This window comes from Melanotaenia boesemani, chromosome 20 (genome assembly GCF_017639745.1).
Source record: "Melanotaenia boesemani isolate fMelBoe1 chromosome 20, fMelBoe1.pri, whole genome shotgun sequence".
Lineage (NCBI taxonomy): Eukaryota > Metazoa > Chordata > Actinopteri > Atheriniformes > Melanotaeniidae > Melanotaenia > Melanotaenia boesemani.
Genome location: NC_055701.1, coordinates 12919279 through 12935710, shown reverse-complemented (window position 1 = coordinate 12935710; position 16432 = coordinate 12919279). Strand labels below are relative to the sequence as shown.

At 37.8% G+C, this 16432-nt stretch overlaps 4 protein-coding genes across 4 annotated transcripts; 1 reads left to right on the top strand and 3 right to left on the bottom strand.

Annotated features, from left to right (window-relative positions):
* The first annotated feature begins 419 nt into the window (after positions 1-419).
* Positions 420-2960, top strand: LOC121631194 (ubiquitin thioesterase OTUB2-like). Its single transcript, XM_041971924.1, has 5 exons — positions 420-708; positions 792-910; positions 1066-1150; positions 1620-1811; positions 1900-2960. Exons 1-5 carry the CDS (start codon positions 628-630, stop codon positions 2104-2106), a joined length of 684 nt encoding a protein of 227 aa, XP_041827858.1. The 5' UTR covers positions 420-627; the 3' UTR covers positions 2107-2960.
* Positions 1554-8045, bottom strand: ddx24 (DEAD (Asp-Glu-Ala-Asp) box helicase 24). The gene is made up of 9 exons (XM_041971921.1): positions 7941-8045; positions 6887-7749; positions 6375-6782; positions 5851-6004; positions 4563-5072; positions 4059-4134; positions 3529-3717; positions 2721-2850; positions 1554-2632 (listed from the first exon to the last, which is right to left on the bottom strand). Exons 2-9 carry the CDS (start codon positions 7743-7745, stop codon positions 2361-2363), a joined length of 2598 nt encoding a protein of 865 aa, XP_041827855.1. The 5' UTR covers positions 7746-7749; positions 7941-8045; the 3' UTR covers positions 1554-2360.
* A 1221-nt stretch (positions 8046-9266) lies between these two features.
* On the bottom strand, positions 9267-11473 carry serpina10b (serpin peptidase inhibitor, clade A (alpha-1 antiproteinase, antitrypsin), member 10b). The gene is made up of 5 exons (XM_041971922.1): positions 11370-11473; positions 10578-11213; positions 10214-10487; positions 9902-10049; positions 9267-9809 (listed from the first exon to the last, which is right to left on the bottom strand). Exons 2-5 carry the CDS (start codon positions 11164-11166, stop codon positions 9618-9620), a joined length of 1203 nt encoding a protein of 400 aa, XP_041827856.1. The 5' UTR covers positions 11167-11213; positions 11370-11473; the 3' UTR covers positions 9267-9617.
* A 1077-nt stretch (positions 11474-12550) lies between these two features.
* On the bottom strand, positions 12551-16382 carry atxn3 (ataxin 3). The gene is made up of 11 exons (XM_041971923.1): positions 16301-16382; positions 15640-15804; positions 15506-15550; positions 15319-15404; positions 15162-15228; positions 14993-15080; positions 14781-14910; positions 14513-14676; positions 14209-14359; positions 14048-14112; positions 12551-13930 (listed from the first exon to the last, which is right to left on the bottom strand). Exons 1-11 carry the CDS (start codon positions 16343-16345, stop codon positions 13878-13880), a joined length of 1059 nt encoding a protein of 352 aa, XP_041827857.1. The 5' UTR covers positions 16346-16382; the 3' UTR covers positions 12551-13877.
* Positions 16383-16432: the final 50 nt, after the last annotated feature.

Here is a 16432-nt window from a genome sequence, read left to right as displayed (position 1 = left end):
TTAAAGCCACTTATGTGTTTGTGTTGTTTTAAATATAGATAACAAAGTTTAATTTTTCTCAACTCAAGATAAATAATGACTCCTGTTGATTTTATTCCCTGAGGTATGTTGTGGTCCAGAATTTATACTTCCACAACTTTAAGACAAAAAAATAATAATAATAAAGTATGTTTTGTTATTTTAAATGAGCTCCACTTCTCCAAAATATGGATATTAATATAAATAATATTATTAATGGACATACAACACATACAGTTAAAAAAATAACATATTATTAATTTTACTTCTTTAATAATAACGCATTATTTATCTGTAACATTTTTTTAAATACATTTCCCCCAATTTCTACGGTATGACGTCAGTCTAAAAACTACAAACTTGTACTGTCCCTTTAACACAAGCACGCACGTGGTATTCCGCAAACATCCGGTTTTCACAAAGTGGGACCAAAATGCGAAAGCGTCTTCTCACCTTCTGACGCATGTTTAGCTAAAATGTAACTTCGCTTTCTCACGTTTGTTCTATACTGTTGAAATGTGACGGTACGTGACGTTCTTGAAGGGCCTGACAGCCCCTGAAACCGGGGTTTGCTCTCCCGGACAGTGAAGCCGTTTGTCTTCTCGACAGATGGAGGGTGGCAGCCTCGTTTCATGCAAAGAGGACATTTCTTTGCTGCTCCCAGAGGATGTCCCGAGTGCCAAACGCAAAGTAGGCAATCAAGAGATATTACATCTGTCTGAACTCACTGGGGCCACTGCCTAATAATGACCAAACCATTTGTTCCTCCTCAGGATTTACTCAGCCAGTTTTGCGCAGTGAGAAAAGTAAGCGGCGACGGGAACTGCCTCTACAGAGCTTTCTGTTTCGCCCACCTGGAGTCAGTCCTTCACAATTCCAGGGCCTTACAGAGGTTATTTGTCAGCAATGTGGCCACCCCTCTCTCTTTCTCACATACATATATATGTTTTTTTTCCCACTTATCCTTTCCAGGGAATAAACAACATTAACTGGTTAATATTAAGTTATATTGAATAAGAAGATGTGTGCTTTTTGGTTTAATATCAGATTCAGGGACAAGATCATCCAAAGCGGCAAAATTTTGGCTTCTGCAGGATTCGATGAGCGCACCTTCAACCATCACCTAAAAACTGTAAATAAAACACTTCCTTTGACAACAGCATTTGATTATAGATCTTAATCTAGGTCGTTTTTAAGTCAGGTAACTGTTATTTCTACAGAAGCACCACAATCACATTCATTTGAATGGGAAATAATTTATCAATAGTTGACTGATTTTAGTTTAATTATAAATCCAAATTTTGAACTGCAACTCCATTTAGATACTGAAAGTACAACCTTCCCCACTATTATGTGAATATTATTTACTGTAAATAGTTAAAACTGTGTTAGTCAGTTAATCATATTTTGAGGAAAGAAAACAAAAACAAAGTTATATGATCTGGTTTCAGGTGCTGTCAGTCAAAACCAGTTGGACTTGCTGTGGCACCTTGTAAACTTTTGCAGTAGAACTAATAATTATCCAAACAAAAGCATTACTTTGAAAAGAGTTTTAATGATGGAAAATGTGAGAGGACCTTATTGTTTTATTTTCACTGCAGGTTGTAAATGTTGTGGAGCAGTGCCAGGCTGGTGAGAAGGAAAACACGCTGTTCATGCTCTTCAATGAGCAGGTAGTCTCTGACAGTGTGGTACAGTATCTCAGGCTGCTCACTTCAGCACACCTACAAATCCACACAGACTTCTTTTGCAACTTTGTGGAGGCACCTGATCTAGAAGTCTACTGTCATCAGGTTAGTAATGTTTTCCTGCCATCTAGTGATACTTTTTAATCTTTTTGCTTAATATAAAATTAAACACTAAGTTTATGTTCTCACTCAGGAAGTGGAGGTTATGGCAATGGAGTGCGATCATGTGGACATCCTGGCCCTGACACAGGCTTTGGACATCGGCATCCACATCGTTTCTATGGAGACTGATGAACAGCAGCTTGCTCACTACATCATTCCAGAGGGTGCTGAACCATCACTGCATCTCCTCTACCAAATGTCACACTATAATATTCTCTACCAACAACCTCAACTCTGACCAGGAGTCTACTGGAACTCAGCTCTACTCGGGGATTGAAACTTTTTAGCAGAATAAATACAACATGGGTTTTAAAGACACTTGGGAAAGAAGACCTTTATAAAATCTTGCATTTTATAGGGATTCAACAGCATCCAAAATGCAATATAATTTGCATTAAGTATTTGAATTGATTAAAATTGTTTTTACATAAATTTAGCAAATAGAAAAATCCGGCTACAGAGCCTGCATCACTTTGCATTTCCATAAAGGTGTCACTTCTGCTTTTCTGTCTTCTGCTTCTTTCGCTGTGGTGGAACATTTTTCTTTAACTTCTGTTTGTTCTTTTGCACCAAAACTCTGGTCAGGGCACTTTCCACTCCTGCACGAGGGATCATGGGAAGGGGGAGCTTTCCCAGTTGAGTGGGGTACTTGGTCTTTATCACATTCTTGAATATAGGTTGGGAAACCAAATGCTTCAAATGCTTCTTCATCCCCTTTACCATCTTCTGCTGCCCTCTGTCAGCCTCCTCGTCTTTTGCACCACCTGTCGACAGACATTTTTATCTACTCAGTCTGTTTTAATTTCACTCATTTAATTTGTATGACAACAGCTATGGTGACATTGGTCTTACCAAGTAGAAGATCATCATCCAAGTCCACCTCCAGGGCTTCTGCTGCTTTTCTGAACCAGGAGTCATGCTGCTTTTCTCTGCTGTTGTAGAACTCGATCTTTTCTATCTTTCTGGCCAGGTTTACTCGCTCCTGTTGAGTCACACATTCAACAGTACACTATTAAAGGTGCTGCAGATAACAAAATCAAATGTGACAAAATAAATAAATAAAAACAGTGTTTATTTCTGCCACCATTTTAACTATGGTGTCTCTGAATGTGTGTGAAATGAAAACCCTCTGAGCAGTACCAGCTTTGTTTGATAGGTGCTGTTTGGGAAAAGTAATGCCTTAAAAGGCACACAGAGGAAGACAGTACACGTGTACATAATTTTGAAGCGGTTACCTATATTGCTGTCACCATAGGTAACAATATAATGAAAGACCACTGGCGGACATTGCCAATTCACAACTGTGCTTGGCATCTGAAGTAATTTTTGTGGCCAACTTTACCATTGTACCTTTACACATTGTCACATAAAACAACTACAGACCGTATGGAAGTGATGATAGTAATGTAACTCATTTTGAGTTTTACATCTGTTCTTCATCATGATTCAAACTAGGAGCCGCCACCCTTCTTTATTATTCTTATCTCTTTGTCTTAACAGATTTTAAAGAGTTGACTTATATTAAATGTGAATGTCTGCTGCAAATTTTGGGCATTTTAACATGGCGGGTCTATAGAGATTAACTCTTTATAAAGATCTTCAGTTTTTGGGGCATCCAGGAAGTGGGTGCTTGGACAGATGCTGTGACTGATGAACTCACCTTGATAGCTTCCATGCAGTTGGCTTCTATAGGGAACACAGGAAGCTCCTCATCCTTTCCGAGAGTCTTGTAAATCTTTTTGAAGTTCATAACGTCATCTGGGCCTATCAGCAGCAAGCTGAGACCCTCTTTAGTGGCTCTTGCTGTTCTGCCACTCCGATGGACATAAGTCTCTGAAGTTCTTGGAACCTGATGTGCACAAATAAAAATATTTTCAGACATCTTTGTACTTAGGTCAGAATTTGGATACATTATGCCTGAAAATACAGCAGAAAAGCTGCAGTTAACAAAGCCACAGCTGTATGTCTCCAAATAAATATATGCTGTAAATTAATTTAAACCCTATTAATGTTGATGTACAAAACAGAACTTGATAGGAGTAACGCAATATCCATGCTACAGCTGAGGACTGTGTAATGTTAGCTCATAACCTCTAGTGTATGATGGGACCGTTTGATGCCTTTTGCACACAGATAACCACTTGTGAGAAACTGACAGTCAACAACTGCTGCAGCTGTTGAAGAGTGTACCTGGTAGTGAATAACATGTTGAACATCGGGGATGTCCAGTCCTCTTGCTGCTACATCAGTCGTCAGAAGAACACAACTGTGAATGAAAATTGTGCAACTTTACTTTGAGTTAAAGAAAACACGGAATCAATAGTAATGCTAAGTATTTGAGGTTTAAATATACAAGTTTCAAAATGTGATGTTTTTTGGTGTTTAAACAAACATTAAGGTCAAATGTTACACTATAGAACTACTAAAGAATTAATACATGATATTTTGTCCTCTGTAAAACCTGTATGAGCAGCAATTTCCATTAAAACGAGCATGTAACACCCACTGGGTGCAACAACTAGAAAATCTTGTAGTAAAGTTACCCTATAAATATAGAAAATTACTTTGTAACCATATCTGATTAAATCATCAAGCTCATAGCCCACACAGGTTCTTTTATATTTCATCATAGGCACATTTTTACTGGATTAAATCCAAATAAAAACAAATACTCAAAATGTGTGCATGACTCACCTCTCCCTCTCAGCAAACCTTTCCAGATTTTTGAGGCGTTGTTTCTGGTGCATGTTGGCATGTAGAGGCAGAGGAGTGCAGTCCAAGATAATGAGCAGAGAGTTCAGTCTCTTGATGCAATCGATGCTGTTGGCAAACACCATGGTGCGCCCAGGATACTGAAGCAAGAAATAATACAGGTAGAAGTCCTTCTCGTCCTTCTGACAGCGGATTTGTGTCTCAGTCAGTGACTCCACAGTGGCTTCCTTCCTGGTGAGGTCAATGACTTTGGGTTTGGACCTAATCCCCACCTTCTCCATCAGAATTTCCAGTTTGCTCATCTTATTTAGGTTCTTCTTCTTCTGAAGGAGGCGGGTGGGAAGGCTGTGAGCCATTGTCAAAGTGGCAGAGAACACAAAAGTCTGCCTGGTGGGATTAAAGTGTGTGGTGTTCAGCATCTCCAGCAGATTCTCCAACTCTGCAAAGTGGCCTCTTTCTACCATGCGATCGGCCTCGTCAATGACCAAACACCTGAATGAAAAACATAACCAAAAGTAGTAAAAAAAATAAAAAAAACAGCACAAAAATCCTACAAAAAAAAGCAACAAAAAGAGCCTTTCTGAACAATCTGTATTCCTTTTTTTTTTATCTGTGACAACAATCCATCAGTGTAGGTGGGAATTGGGTGTTTTAAAAATGTGCTTTGGTGCTGGCTTTTTGTTTTTATTTTAATACTAATGGACAATTAATAATACACATTTGAAACCAATAATGCTTTTTGCCAAACTGTGGTCACTAAATAAGAAAATACGGCAGGATGATTAAAATCATTAATATATTAATTTAAGCTATTTTACTGTGCTGCGCTGAGAAAAATAAAAACTCTCTTTAGAGGCTAGAAACTGTATTTCATTATACTAAGTGCTGTTTCTGTTAATTAATCTGCCCTCGGTGCTAAGAATGAAGCGGTGGAAAAAAGGAACCTTTGTCAGCATTATGATAATTAGGTTTAACTGCAGAGCACTGCAAAATGTAGTCTAAAAAATGATCAGTTAAATCAGAATCATTACAAATTCACAAAGGGAGCTTGTATAAAATACATAAGGTCCATTTAAATGTACTAAAACTAGCAACTTAGTAAGAGCTGCCTTTTTTTCTGTGATGCTTCATCTGATGTACAACTAAACAGTTTACTGCACTTGGACTTTTTTGTATATCTGCCACCATATTTTACATACTTGAAAAATATTTTTCAAACAGACATATAAAATTTGATGATTCCTATACAAAACTATGGATTTTGACGTACTTAAGCTGTCGGAGGTTGAGAAGATGAGGATGTCCCTCCTTGATGAAGTCCCATAACCGGCCTGGAGTGGCAATAATGATCTCTGGCCTGTGTTTTAGCATCCTCCTTTGTTTTGGTTGTGCCATTCCACCAACCACTATGGCTGTTTTGATATCTGAAACACAGAAATGCAGAAAAATTATGTAATATGATTGACTTGCTCTTGCACTGTGGATTTGACTTTGATTCAGTGATGCTTTCTTCATAATATGCATGGTTGATAACCTCAGAGACCATAAGGATTAGCACTTAATGATATTGCCACTGACATGACTGCCCAAAGAGTAACTGTTGCACATCTTTGTTTGTTCCTGGTGTGTACATCTTAACATTTTGCTTTACTTGACCATGTTGCCGAAGCTCTGAAAGTGGCTTCTCTTTCCTACTCTGTATGTATTGTATTATGCATTGCTATTAATGTGTCTTACGTGTTTATCTTTCTGGTTGTTGTGTTATGCTCATGAGGGACAGACAACCGAACTTACCAGTGAATTTAGCCACAGCATCGATGTGGTGTTTGACCTGAACAGCCAGCTCCCTGGTGGGAGTGAGAACCAATCCAAGGAGAGGTCGATTCTGGTCACAAGCAGGTTTGTCTTCAAAATCAAACTCTGCATGTTCAACCACTTTAACACAACCAAGCTGCACATCCTGATCTTCATCCTCAATGTCATGCTCATCTTCAGCAGAGTCTTCTTGAATCTGATTCGCAGGCCCTTCATCCTCTTCTTCTGATGCCTCCACATCACCATCTTGGTCACCTTCTGTTGTGGACTCGCCTACGTCCTCCGAGGCTGGTTCTGTGTTGTCATCAACAATTTTTTCTGGGCAGTTCTTCCACTCCAGGATGGTGTGAATCATGGGAATACCAAAGGCCAATGTCTTACCACTGCCTGCAATACCAATACACCAGCTTTACTTAAGGACGTTTTGCAAAAAAATAAATAAATAAATATTGTGAATCAAAAACCAGACAATAACATAGAAATTATCTTACCAGTCTCAGCTGCCCCCAGTATATCCATATGATCTCTGATAGCTGGAGGCAAAGCCAGGGCTTGAATTGGTGTGGGTGAACTGAAGCCAAGACTGCTCAGAGCCTTCAGCACAGGAGAGGGAACAAACAGGTCCTTCCAAGCACTCACATCAGAATTTTTGTCATCTGAACCAGAGAGTGCTGCATTTGTCCAATTCTTTGCCTGCTTTTTGGGGGGCTTTGGCAATTTATATTGACTGGATTTTTCTTTCACTGATGAAGATTCCAGGTGTGGCTGCTCCTCTGTGACTGCAGTCTTATCAGTCTGCTGCCTTGATTTCTTTTTCTTCTTCTTGTCTTTCTGCTTTTCACTTGGTTGTGTGTTATTCTGAAAGATTTCAGATGACTCTTTAGCAGTGACTTCATTTGCCACCTCATTATGTTCTCCCTCCTCACTGGGACGTTTATCCTCTCCTACCAAGTCTTCTTTACTATTATCATCAGATTTTACTGATTCTTTTGCTTTCTTATTTTTCCTCTTCTTTTTGGCTTTTTTCTTGGCTGGTTCAGCTTTCTTCTCTTCCTCTTTGCTCCCCGCATTTCCCTTCTCTCCAGCATCCTCGGACTCGCAAACTTTTCGTTTATTTGCTTTTTTCTTTTCTGTCTTCAATTCTTTTGCTGCAGCCTTCTTGCTGTCAACCATACAGTAATTTGTCAGCTCTTCGAAACACACCAAACCCTCCAAACCTTCCTCGGAGAAGAGACTTGGATCAAGCTCAACAGCTTTCCAGTCGCCTCTTGTGTTGATACTCCGTTTTAGGGGTTTCTTTAGCCCAGAGGAGACACGGTTGTTCCTGGATTTCATCTTATGCGTCTTCATTTTCCTACAAGCAGTGTCAGTAAAAGTCAAAACGACGGTCAATGTGGGGTATTTCCTAACAGAGTGGTTAAACGCGCACGTGTACAATACGATGTTTGATGTAGCTAAGAATTACGTAATAATTAATAGAAGTAGCTTGTAAAATAATCTATAGAACATATCTACAACAACACAAACAATAAAACCACTGTTTACCTTTACTTGATGTAATTTCTCCACACATAAAACTACAATCAGTCGAAGCTAAGACCACGCATGAAACAGGGGAGCAGCCATGACAGTGCTGATCACGTGGTTTGAAAAAACTTTATTTGTTATCGTAACACGTTTATACAATACAGATAAACTACGATTAGAGAAAATTATTTTTAAAAAATGAACATACATAATGAGGTAATGATTGCCATGTGTGTTGTTTGATTGTTTTCTATTTTTAGTCCAAATTGTTTTTTTGCTGCTGTATATTTTACTAGGATGTTTACAAGATACAATACAATTTAATCTGTAGATAAGTTTGCGCTATTGTAATTAAGTAAAATATCTGTCATTGTAAAAAAATATTTTTATCTACAATTCTAACCAAGTTTCTTTGTAAATGGTTTTGAAGACCAGCATTCAACATGTTCCAATAGTTTCCTCTCAGAATGATCAATACTTAAAGTACTAATATTGTATTCTTTAAATAAGTCTTATAGTTGCCTTTACTCTGGAACTTCTCTGGAGCCAAAACAACTTTATTTGTATAGCACATTTCATATACTAAAGTGTTTACATATTACATTAAAAGCATTACAGATGGTGAAAAGAAAGCTTGAAAAAGTAGTAAAAGGCAGCAACAAACAGCAAAAATCACAATAAAATCATAATAAAACCACAAATTAAATTAAAATTATTAAAAGTAAGATAAGTTAAAGGTTACTGTGCAGATTTCATGCATAGACGCATGAAAAAAAAAAAAAGTTTTTAACCTGAATCTAAAAGTGTCTAGATTTGGTGAAAGTTTAATTTCCACTGGCAGTTTGTTCCACTCATTTGCAGCACAACAGCTTAATGCTGCTTCTCTGTGTTTAGTCTGGAATCTGCCTGGACTACTTGACCTGAGTCTTAGGATCTAAGAGCTCTGCTAGGTTTATGTTCTCTCTGAACATATCACAGATATATTTTGGGCCTAAACAGTTCTGGGATTTGTAAACAATCACAAGGGTTTTAAAATCTAAGCAGGTATTTTTTATTCCTCTGCATTTGTCTGTTGGTTTATTTATAAATGTAACAGCTTTTTCTCTTTTAGGTTTAAAAATATCTCAATCCACAGCAGTGAAGTGCAACAGCTTCCATATTAATAGAATTATACTAATTCAAAAGTATTTTATACAGCTGTATTTTTCACAGTCAGGTATAGGTAATCTTATTATATTTCTAGCACTGTTAGTGAACTGTCTAACTTGTAACGTGGTTTATAAATCTATATGTCAATGGATACTTAAACTATTGTTTGTGGCTCATGTATAAGACAGTGGTCAATAATTTCAATAACTTTTATTCTTATCTATTGTTCCAAATCATTACAGCCCCTTTTTTTATCTGACATATACCATCACAAGCATAGTTCATTCTTTGGAAAGAAATTATTAATTACTATCATTTTTTGTATATATGTTCAAAGTTCTTATGAAATATAAGCATACCCCCATTTAGTGTTGGTGTGAAATTATTAAAAACAAACAAAGAATGAAAGGCAGGTCACAGAAAAAAACAAAACAAACATTTTAAACTAATCTGAGATTTAGAAATAAAAGAGAAAAGCTTTGTCTGGGTATACACAGTATCATGTGTATCAGCCACGTTCAACTCAAACAGTAACAGGGGTGATGACTAGTTTGTGGTGGGGTCAATCACCCTGCCCATGAACAGCAGAGCGTTTGTGTCCTCGTGGTATATGAAGAAGAAGAATGGCTTGTTGATGGTGAACAGCCTCGGCAGGGAATAAGGAATGATGCCAGTTGTGGTTGCAGCTGCTGCAGTTGTCCCAGTCTCATCCACTTCAATCACAGCCTTGTGCAGCACCTGGAAATTTAACAGTGGCGATGAAAGCCTTGAAATGAACAGCTTTGATCAATCACATATGATGCTAAAACATGGTGAAATTGAAAACTAACCTCTGACACTGTGAGGCCTTGATCCTTACTGAGCCTTGTCAGATTGGCTGAAGTACTAAAGAGACTGTTCATGCCCATGTCTGGTAGGATATTGTGCAGAGAATAGGCCCACTTCATCGTGAATTTTGGCATGTTAACTTCTAGTCTCCTATCAACAAGACATGATGCAGGCAAAAGCATCAAAATGAAAACTAGCATTTTAGCATCCAGGTGCATCTCACAGCATCTCTCTTAAGAAATCTTTTAAACTTCTTTTTGAAAATAGACAAAAACACAACCGAAATAAATAAATAAACTAATTCTTCAACTCACATTTTTTGCAGCTTTTTGATCCAGCTCAGGAACCTCTCGGCAGTGATTTCTTCATCGATGGCGGTGTAGTCCATGTCTTTATTTGGCAGCAGGATTAGCATGGAAATGCCTTTTTGGTATGGAAGCTTAAGCACCCTGGCTCCTAGAGGAATGTCTTCCATTGTGTAGAACTTGGCCTCTTTAAACATCATAGGTACTTGTACAATATTGTAGTTGTCAATGTGAAAGGGTGCATTTTCAGTCAAATTGGGGTTAAAAGGCATCTGCCAGGCTCCTGTGGAAAGGATAACACTGTTAGCTTACATGTTGACACTACAGGGCAAAGGGACATTTACAAATAATGAGCAAAAGGGATTCAACTTACCTTGGAAGAAAATAGTGTTGATTAGCAGGAGCTGAGTTGTATCAGCTAAGGTAGAAATCATCTCTTTAACCTTTTCCTTAGTTTTCTGCTTGATGTAATCATTGATAGAAAGGACACTCTGTTTTGTGTTGGCAAAGTCTACAGTTTTGATGTCAGCGTGAAAAAACTTCTTCATGTTGTCTTCAAACATCCTCTCTACTTCAAACTGCTTGCGGATAAAGAGAGCCATGTTTTGGTCCACTATCAGAGATCCGTTTTGTGTGATGTTCTCATGAAGGAGTTGAAAAAGTCTTGGGATACGTTCTGGCTGGTCAGTCATCTCCAGCTGCTCCAGGTTGAGTCCTTTCATAATTTCTTCTCGTGTAATGCCATCTGAAGCCATTAAGAGAGAAGCAAAACTTGTAGAGATGCTCAGCGGTGAGAAAAAGATGTTCTTGTCATGGGAACTGGATATTTTTCTATAAAGGTTCATGGCAAAGTCGATGTTTTTGTAGGAGAGGTCTGAGATGGTGGCATCTGGAAGTGTTGCTTGATGGACAGGAGCAGGCAAGCACAAGTAAGTCAGAATGAACACAAATGCCATTTTCATTTTGTGTAGCGCTGTAATTTAAATCCAGAAAGGTTTGGGAGGACAACCTGAAATATAAAGATGTAAAAATCTTTAAAACACACAGCTGTATAGATACAGATTATATCGCATATAAAAGTAATTTTTCTACACATGTAACCACTGTTAGATTTAATTAAGTTTTGAGTGAAATAAAACTTTCCAAGTTTAACTGTCATGCTTACCTTTCAGCTTGGGCTAGATGGTCTCTGAAAACTCCATCTATTATTTGGGGAAACAAAGTGCAAGTGTGCTCTGATGGTTATATATTAACCACATGGAACAAAGAACTCCCCTTTGCTCATCACTGTCCCCTTACATGTTCATTTCACATCTCACAGCACCATTTTATTCTCTACAGGCTTGCATTTAGTCAAATATACCACTGCATTAGCACAGCACCCTGCCAACGTTTACATAAATAGAGAGGAGCAAATTAAAATGAACATTTCTTACAGTTTCACTTACCTTCATACTTACCGTATTTTCTAAAACTGGTAATCTCCTTTGTTCAGATCCACCATGCAGGACTGTTTAGTTGCCCAGCATCTCCTGCTTATTTGGGGTACTGGTGATGTCATAGCTGATATAATCAAGCAAAGGGTTGGGTTTTCTACTCTGTAGAATTACTTATTTTAGTTAGAGCAACTATTACTTTTCATTATAATCTATAGTTGCAAACAAGCAGGATAATGTGTAGGATTTTGTTCACCGTATAATGTTGAAAATAAAATGTTCATTGGATAATTCTGATTATCTTTAAGCACAACATACAAAAGCTTTTTATCTTTTTTTTTTTTTTTTTTTAAAGTATTTATCTAAATACTTTCTGGACCAATTTTCCAGGGCTGATTTTGTCACTAAAACCATCAATTAAAAAAATGAGCCATGAAAAAGATTAGGAGTGAAAGACACTTTAATCCTGAAACAGTAACCATACTAAATCAAAAAGTGTTGTGCCACCATGAAAGAAAAACAAATTAGTACTTAGTGTAAGAAAGCAGTGAATGAAAATAATGCAGTGATTAAAATCCCAGCTGCCAACACTGAAACTCTAACAGAAGGACATTCCAAACAGAAAATGTCCTGCTGATCATAATGAACAAAATAACAATGAATCCTCCTGGAAAGCTTACCCCACAGCAAACCCAACTTGGAATAAATCATTCTACTTTTTTTGGAGCCATTTAGATATATCCACACTAAATGCTCACCCTTTCCAGAAAACATGACTTCTCATACATGTTAAGTGCTGTAACGTGGTCCGTTCACCAAAAGAAAATAGAAGCAGATTCTTGCAGAGAAACATAACTGAGAGATTGTAAAGACGTTATAGGTAAACACAATGAAAAGAAAAAAAAACTCTTCAAAGGAATTTGAACTAAAACACATTTCAGAATTTATGTTGGGCTTATCTCTGGAATTTTGGTTGGAACTGATACGATGGGCACTAATAATTTCCTCTATCATTTGTAAAGATGATTGACCAACATATGACTTGCATCATCTTTGACCAGTGGTAACCTTAATGCAAACCTGTGTACCCTTTGTCATATTACTTGAATATAAAACAAGTCAAATCAGTGCAATTAAACATGTACTTATGGGCTTTAACATGCAGGAGTAAAAGAACCAACTAGTTCTGAAGGGGTGTGTCTATAGGGGAAATAATCCAGTTTTTCTTCACAACTTCTCTAAATATTTCTTGACAAATACTAAAAAAAAAAAGACAAACTAACAAGTCAACCCATTGCTTGGAAGACTACTTGGACATATTATTGGGTTTAAGTGATGATACAGGGAAAATAAGCCATATTATTGATCCATCATTAGTGTCACAGTGTACCAATTACTTTCTTGTTACTCATTATATATCAAGATATAGACAATGAATGGAAAAACTATGGATAACCTAATAATAGTTTAAACTGGACTAAACACCCCTAAATTGTGTTTGTATTGTGCTATGTTAACTTGAATACTAAAAGGAAAACCAATGTGATATCATCAAACAGTTTCTGCTGTAAAACCCTCAGGAAATCACCCATCAGTGATGATTCCAGCAATAAATAACCCACACATTTTAGTGCTGTGGCTGAAAGATGTTTCAGTCCAATGCATTTAGAAGTCATGAACTTACATTAAAACTGTAAAGGTTTTCTGGTGGGTTGGGTGTGTGTTCCACAAACTCAAATCCAAAACAAAGGCAAGAGGTTCTGTCATGTATAAAGACTTCATCTACAGTCAAACATTGGTCTCATGTGGATTTCAGCAAGTTTTCACCTTCAGACAAGTGAACACACCCTTTGCATGATATTTCTTTCCTCATGTCCATGTTTCAGAAAAAAGGAGACAAGAATAAAAACAGTATTCAACAGACACTGAAGGCGCCATGGTTAAAAGGCAATTGCAAACTTGAATTAACTGCATCATGAGTCTATTTGAGTCAGTGGCCACCCTTTTCTCTGTCTCAGTGCTTCACTGAGTCAGATTAGACAAAATGCTGCCTTTTCTCCGTCGTCATTCTCTTCTTTGTGGCCTGTCAGCGAACTCACAGGGGGAAACCACGTGTCAGCCTGCTGACTGTCCTTATGTTTGCATGTGCAAAAGGTTAGAGGAGGGAGCAAAGCTACCCCTGTGAGGGGCTTCCGATCCAGGCCGCTGGTAAACAAACAGGTAAACCTTTCGCAACTTTACTGGCTTGGCTGTTGTTGTTGGTCCTCCTCAGAGCCAGTGTTTACTGATCCTAGTAAAAGGAAATGTGCTTATGTCGATATCTAATAACATTATTAGATATGGCATTAAATAAAATTAATCATAAAGGTGCTACTATTTTCATATTTTTTAATTCAAATCTGCTTACCTGAGTTGCCTATTGAATGTGTGTCTGATTGTTGAGGAATAGTTGGCTGAGCTTGTTGCTGCTGTCTGAACAGTCAACACAGAGGTTCAGTTCACTTGCTGTAGGACTAATGATTTATTCTGTAAGAGTTAAAAAGCTTTACAGAGTTCAGTTGTTCCTACCGATCAAAGTAGGCTTGTCTCCTTTTCCTCAGCTCCTCAGCTGTAAGTGTCTCATTCTGGCTGTCTTTTTGTCCCCCAGTAGCACTACCTGCAGCCTGAGATGCTGATTTTATATTTCCCACTTCTGAAGACCTGTTACTCATCACTGCTCCTACAAAATTGAAATATTCACAACTTAATATTTACAATTGTCAAATACTTTATACAAGTATACATTAAAAAAAGGTTCAACAAAATCAGTTATTTTGGTGATTTTTACACTCGCTTTTATAATACTTAGCTTCTGAATGACTTCATCCTTTACCTTGCATGCTGAGCTGTATGGCCCGTCGGAGATCAGCTTCTTCATCTTCCACATCTATGTCTTGTCTGCTAAGTGCTAGAGCTTTCTTCAGTTCCTCATCTTCATCGACAACCTCATCGTCCGCACCAAAACTCACCCCTGTCTGGCCCACAGCAGCTGACCTGCTGCTCACAGTAAAATAAGACTGTTTATTTGTGACAACTAATTAAAGAATTTATTTTAAGTAACTCAAAAACATAAAGTATGATACTGCACCAGCTGCACATACCCAGCACTTGTCTGGGCCTCATCCTCTCCAATGAGCCTGGGCCGTTGCTGCTGTTGGACCCGCATAATTCCAAGAATTTGCTCTGCTTCACACTCTGGGAGATTTCCTCGGATCACAAATATGGAATATCCTGCGCAAATGTACTTTCTGTTATCCTTTCTGCAGTTCAACAGTTAAAAATACTGTGAGTATATACATCAGTTTAACAATACCTTCTTGTTGCAGCTGTGCAAGGAAAAGAGCTAAATATGTGTCTGATATAAGTTCTGGCCCAGTCAACAGTGAATTCAAGTTAAACCACTGTAATAAAAATAATAAGAATATTTGGTAAATCAAGTTGTATGGGATGTTTGTGAAATATGTTTAAAAAAGTGCTCAAACCTGCTGTCCGAGTTTGCGTATAGTGAACCAGTGCTCCTTGTAGTTGCAAATGAAGGCTTTCTCATTTCTGAAACATGAAAGTAAGCATTAGCTTAAGCTGTAAATGTGAATGCAGGTTAAGCCCTTACACAATTATGTCTTGAAACTGCAAACTCACATTGGATTTATCATTAGATTTTGGTACTCTCGACTGTTGAAAAGGATTAGCTCCAAGCCCCAAACTCGTAGAGCATTACTAATCACCTAGGAAATTCAGATGACATAAAAGGCAAGTGGTGGACTTGTAGTGGATATGGTTATTTTGTTATGTAGCTGTAATAAAAAGGTAGAACATGTAGACTTACTTGTATTGAAAAGAACCCACTGTCATCCATGTTCCCAGATGGTTGCTATGAACACATAAATGGAATAAATCCACAGAAAGTTTGTTGTCAACTTCAATAAACTACAGTAATAACTGCCCTACATCAATTCTCACCTGTAAGAAGGTCCTGTACGCCTCACTAGCCATACCGCCCTCTGCCATCCTCATCCTCTCTTCTTCGTCAAGCTGATGAGCAATAGAGGACAGATCTACAGGAGTAAAATATTCACCCTGTAGAAGGTTGTTGAGGCAGTGCTGGGCACACAAGGAGCCCTCTTGCTGCAAAACAAAAGATTGGCCATGTTAAAACCCCTAGAAACGTAGCTTACTAGTATCACGTAAAATTTCTAAAGATTTGTAGCAACTTAGTTAGCTTAGAGAGGGTTAAAGATGCTAAACCAGCAGTTATACATGAGTAGTTATGGGCAACATGCAGCTTCCTGAATAACGTAAACAACCCAAACAACTAGTCTGAATATTCCTCTACAACAATAGATCGCTTGGCTGGGCCTGTCCATTATGAAATATAACAAAAATAAAGCCGTTGAAAAGTAACCTAAGATGTCACTTTTTGATTTATGAAACTTGACACAGTAAATTATTAGCAAGTGAATTAGCATTTTAGCAATTTATACCACAATACTGTCATACATAAACACAAAAACCTATACAACGACTACATAACAATGATAAATAAGTCTTCGACACATGCCCCGACGTTCTCCGAATAAACGCGAGTGCAGTTAAATGTCATGTGTTAAACATTTACACCTACTTTCTCATGAAATATGGAATCCATATTTAGCTTTCTGTCAAACATTCAACTCTGACCTCTACACCGCTACACTCTTCACCATAAAGACAGTATTAACCAGCGCCCCCTAGTGGTTAGGAAGGCGTTAAAAAA

Excerpts from the sequence above, each read along its gene's own strand:
- LOC121631194 (XM_041971924.1), top strand. The coding sequence starts at position 628 with ATGGAGGGTGGCAGCCTCGTTTCATGCAAAGAGGACATTTCTTTGCTG. Across the intron at positions 709-791 it reads TCCCGAGTGCCAAACGCAAA|GATTTACTCAGCCAGTTTTG; the intron begins GTAGGCAATCAA and ends GTTCCTCCTCAG. Across the intron at positions 1,151-1,619 it reads TCAACCATCACCTAAAAACT|GTTGTAAATGTTGTGGAGCA; the intron begins GTAAATAAAACA and ends TTTTCACTGCAG.
- ddx24 (XM_041971921.1), bottom strand. The coding sequence starts at position 7,745 with ATGAAGACGCATAAGATGAAATCCAGGAACAACCGTGTCTCCTCTGGG. Across the intron at positions 6,005-6,374 it reads TGCTGTGGCTAAATTCACTG|ATATCAAAACAGCCATAGTG; the intron begins GTAAGTTCGGTT and ends TCTGTGTTTCAG. Across the intron at positions 2,633-2,720 it reads GGATGATGATCTTCTACTTG|GTGGTGCAAAAGACGAGGAG; the intron begins GTAAGACCAATG and ends GTCTGTCGACAG.
- serpina10b (XM_041971922.1), bottom strand. The coding sequence starts at position 11,166 with ATGAAAATGGCATTTGTGTTCATTCTGACTTACTTGTGCTTGCCTGCT. Across the intron at positions 10,050-10,213 it reads ATCAAAAAGCTGCAAAAAAT|GAGACTAGAAGTTAACATGC; the intron begins GTGAGTTGAAGA and ends TCTTGTTGATAG. Across the intron at positions 9,810-9,901 it reads AAGGCCTCACAGTGTCAGAG|GTGCTGCACAAGGCTGTGAT; the intron begins GTTAGTTTTCAA and ends TTAAATTTCCAG.
- atxn3 (XM_041971923.1), bottom strand. The coding sequence starts at position 16,345 with ATGTTTGACAGAAAGCTAAATATGGATTCCATATTTCATGAGAAA. Across the intron at positions 15,405-15,505 it reads GTGGGTTCTTTTCAATACAA|GTGATTAGTAATGCTCTACG; the intron begins GTAAGTCTACAT and ends TGAATTTCCTAG. Across the intron at positions 14,113-14,208 it reads AGACAAGCCTACTTTGATCG|ACAGCAGCAACAAGCTCAGC; the intron begins GTAGGAACAACT and ends TTGACTGTTCAG.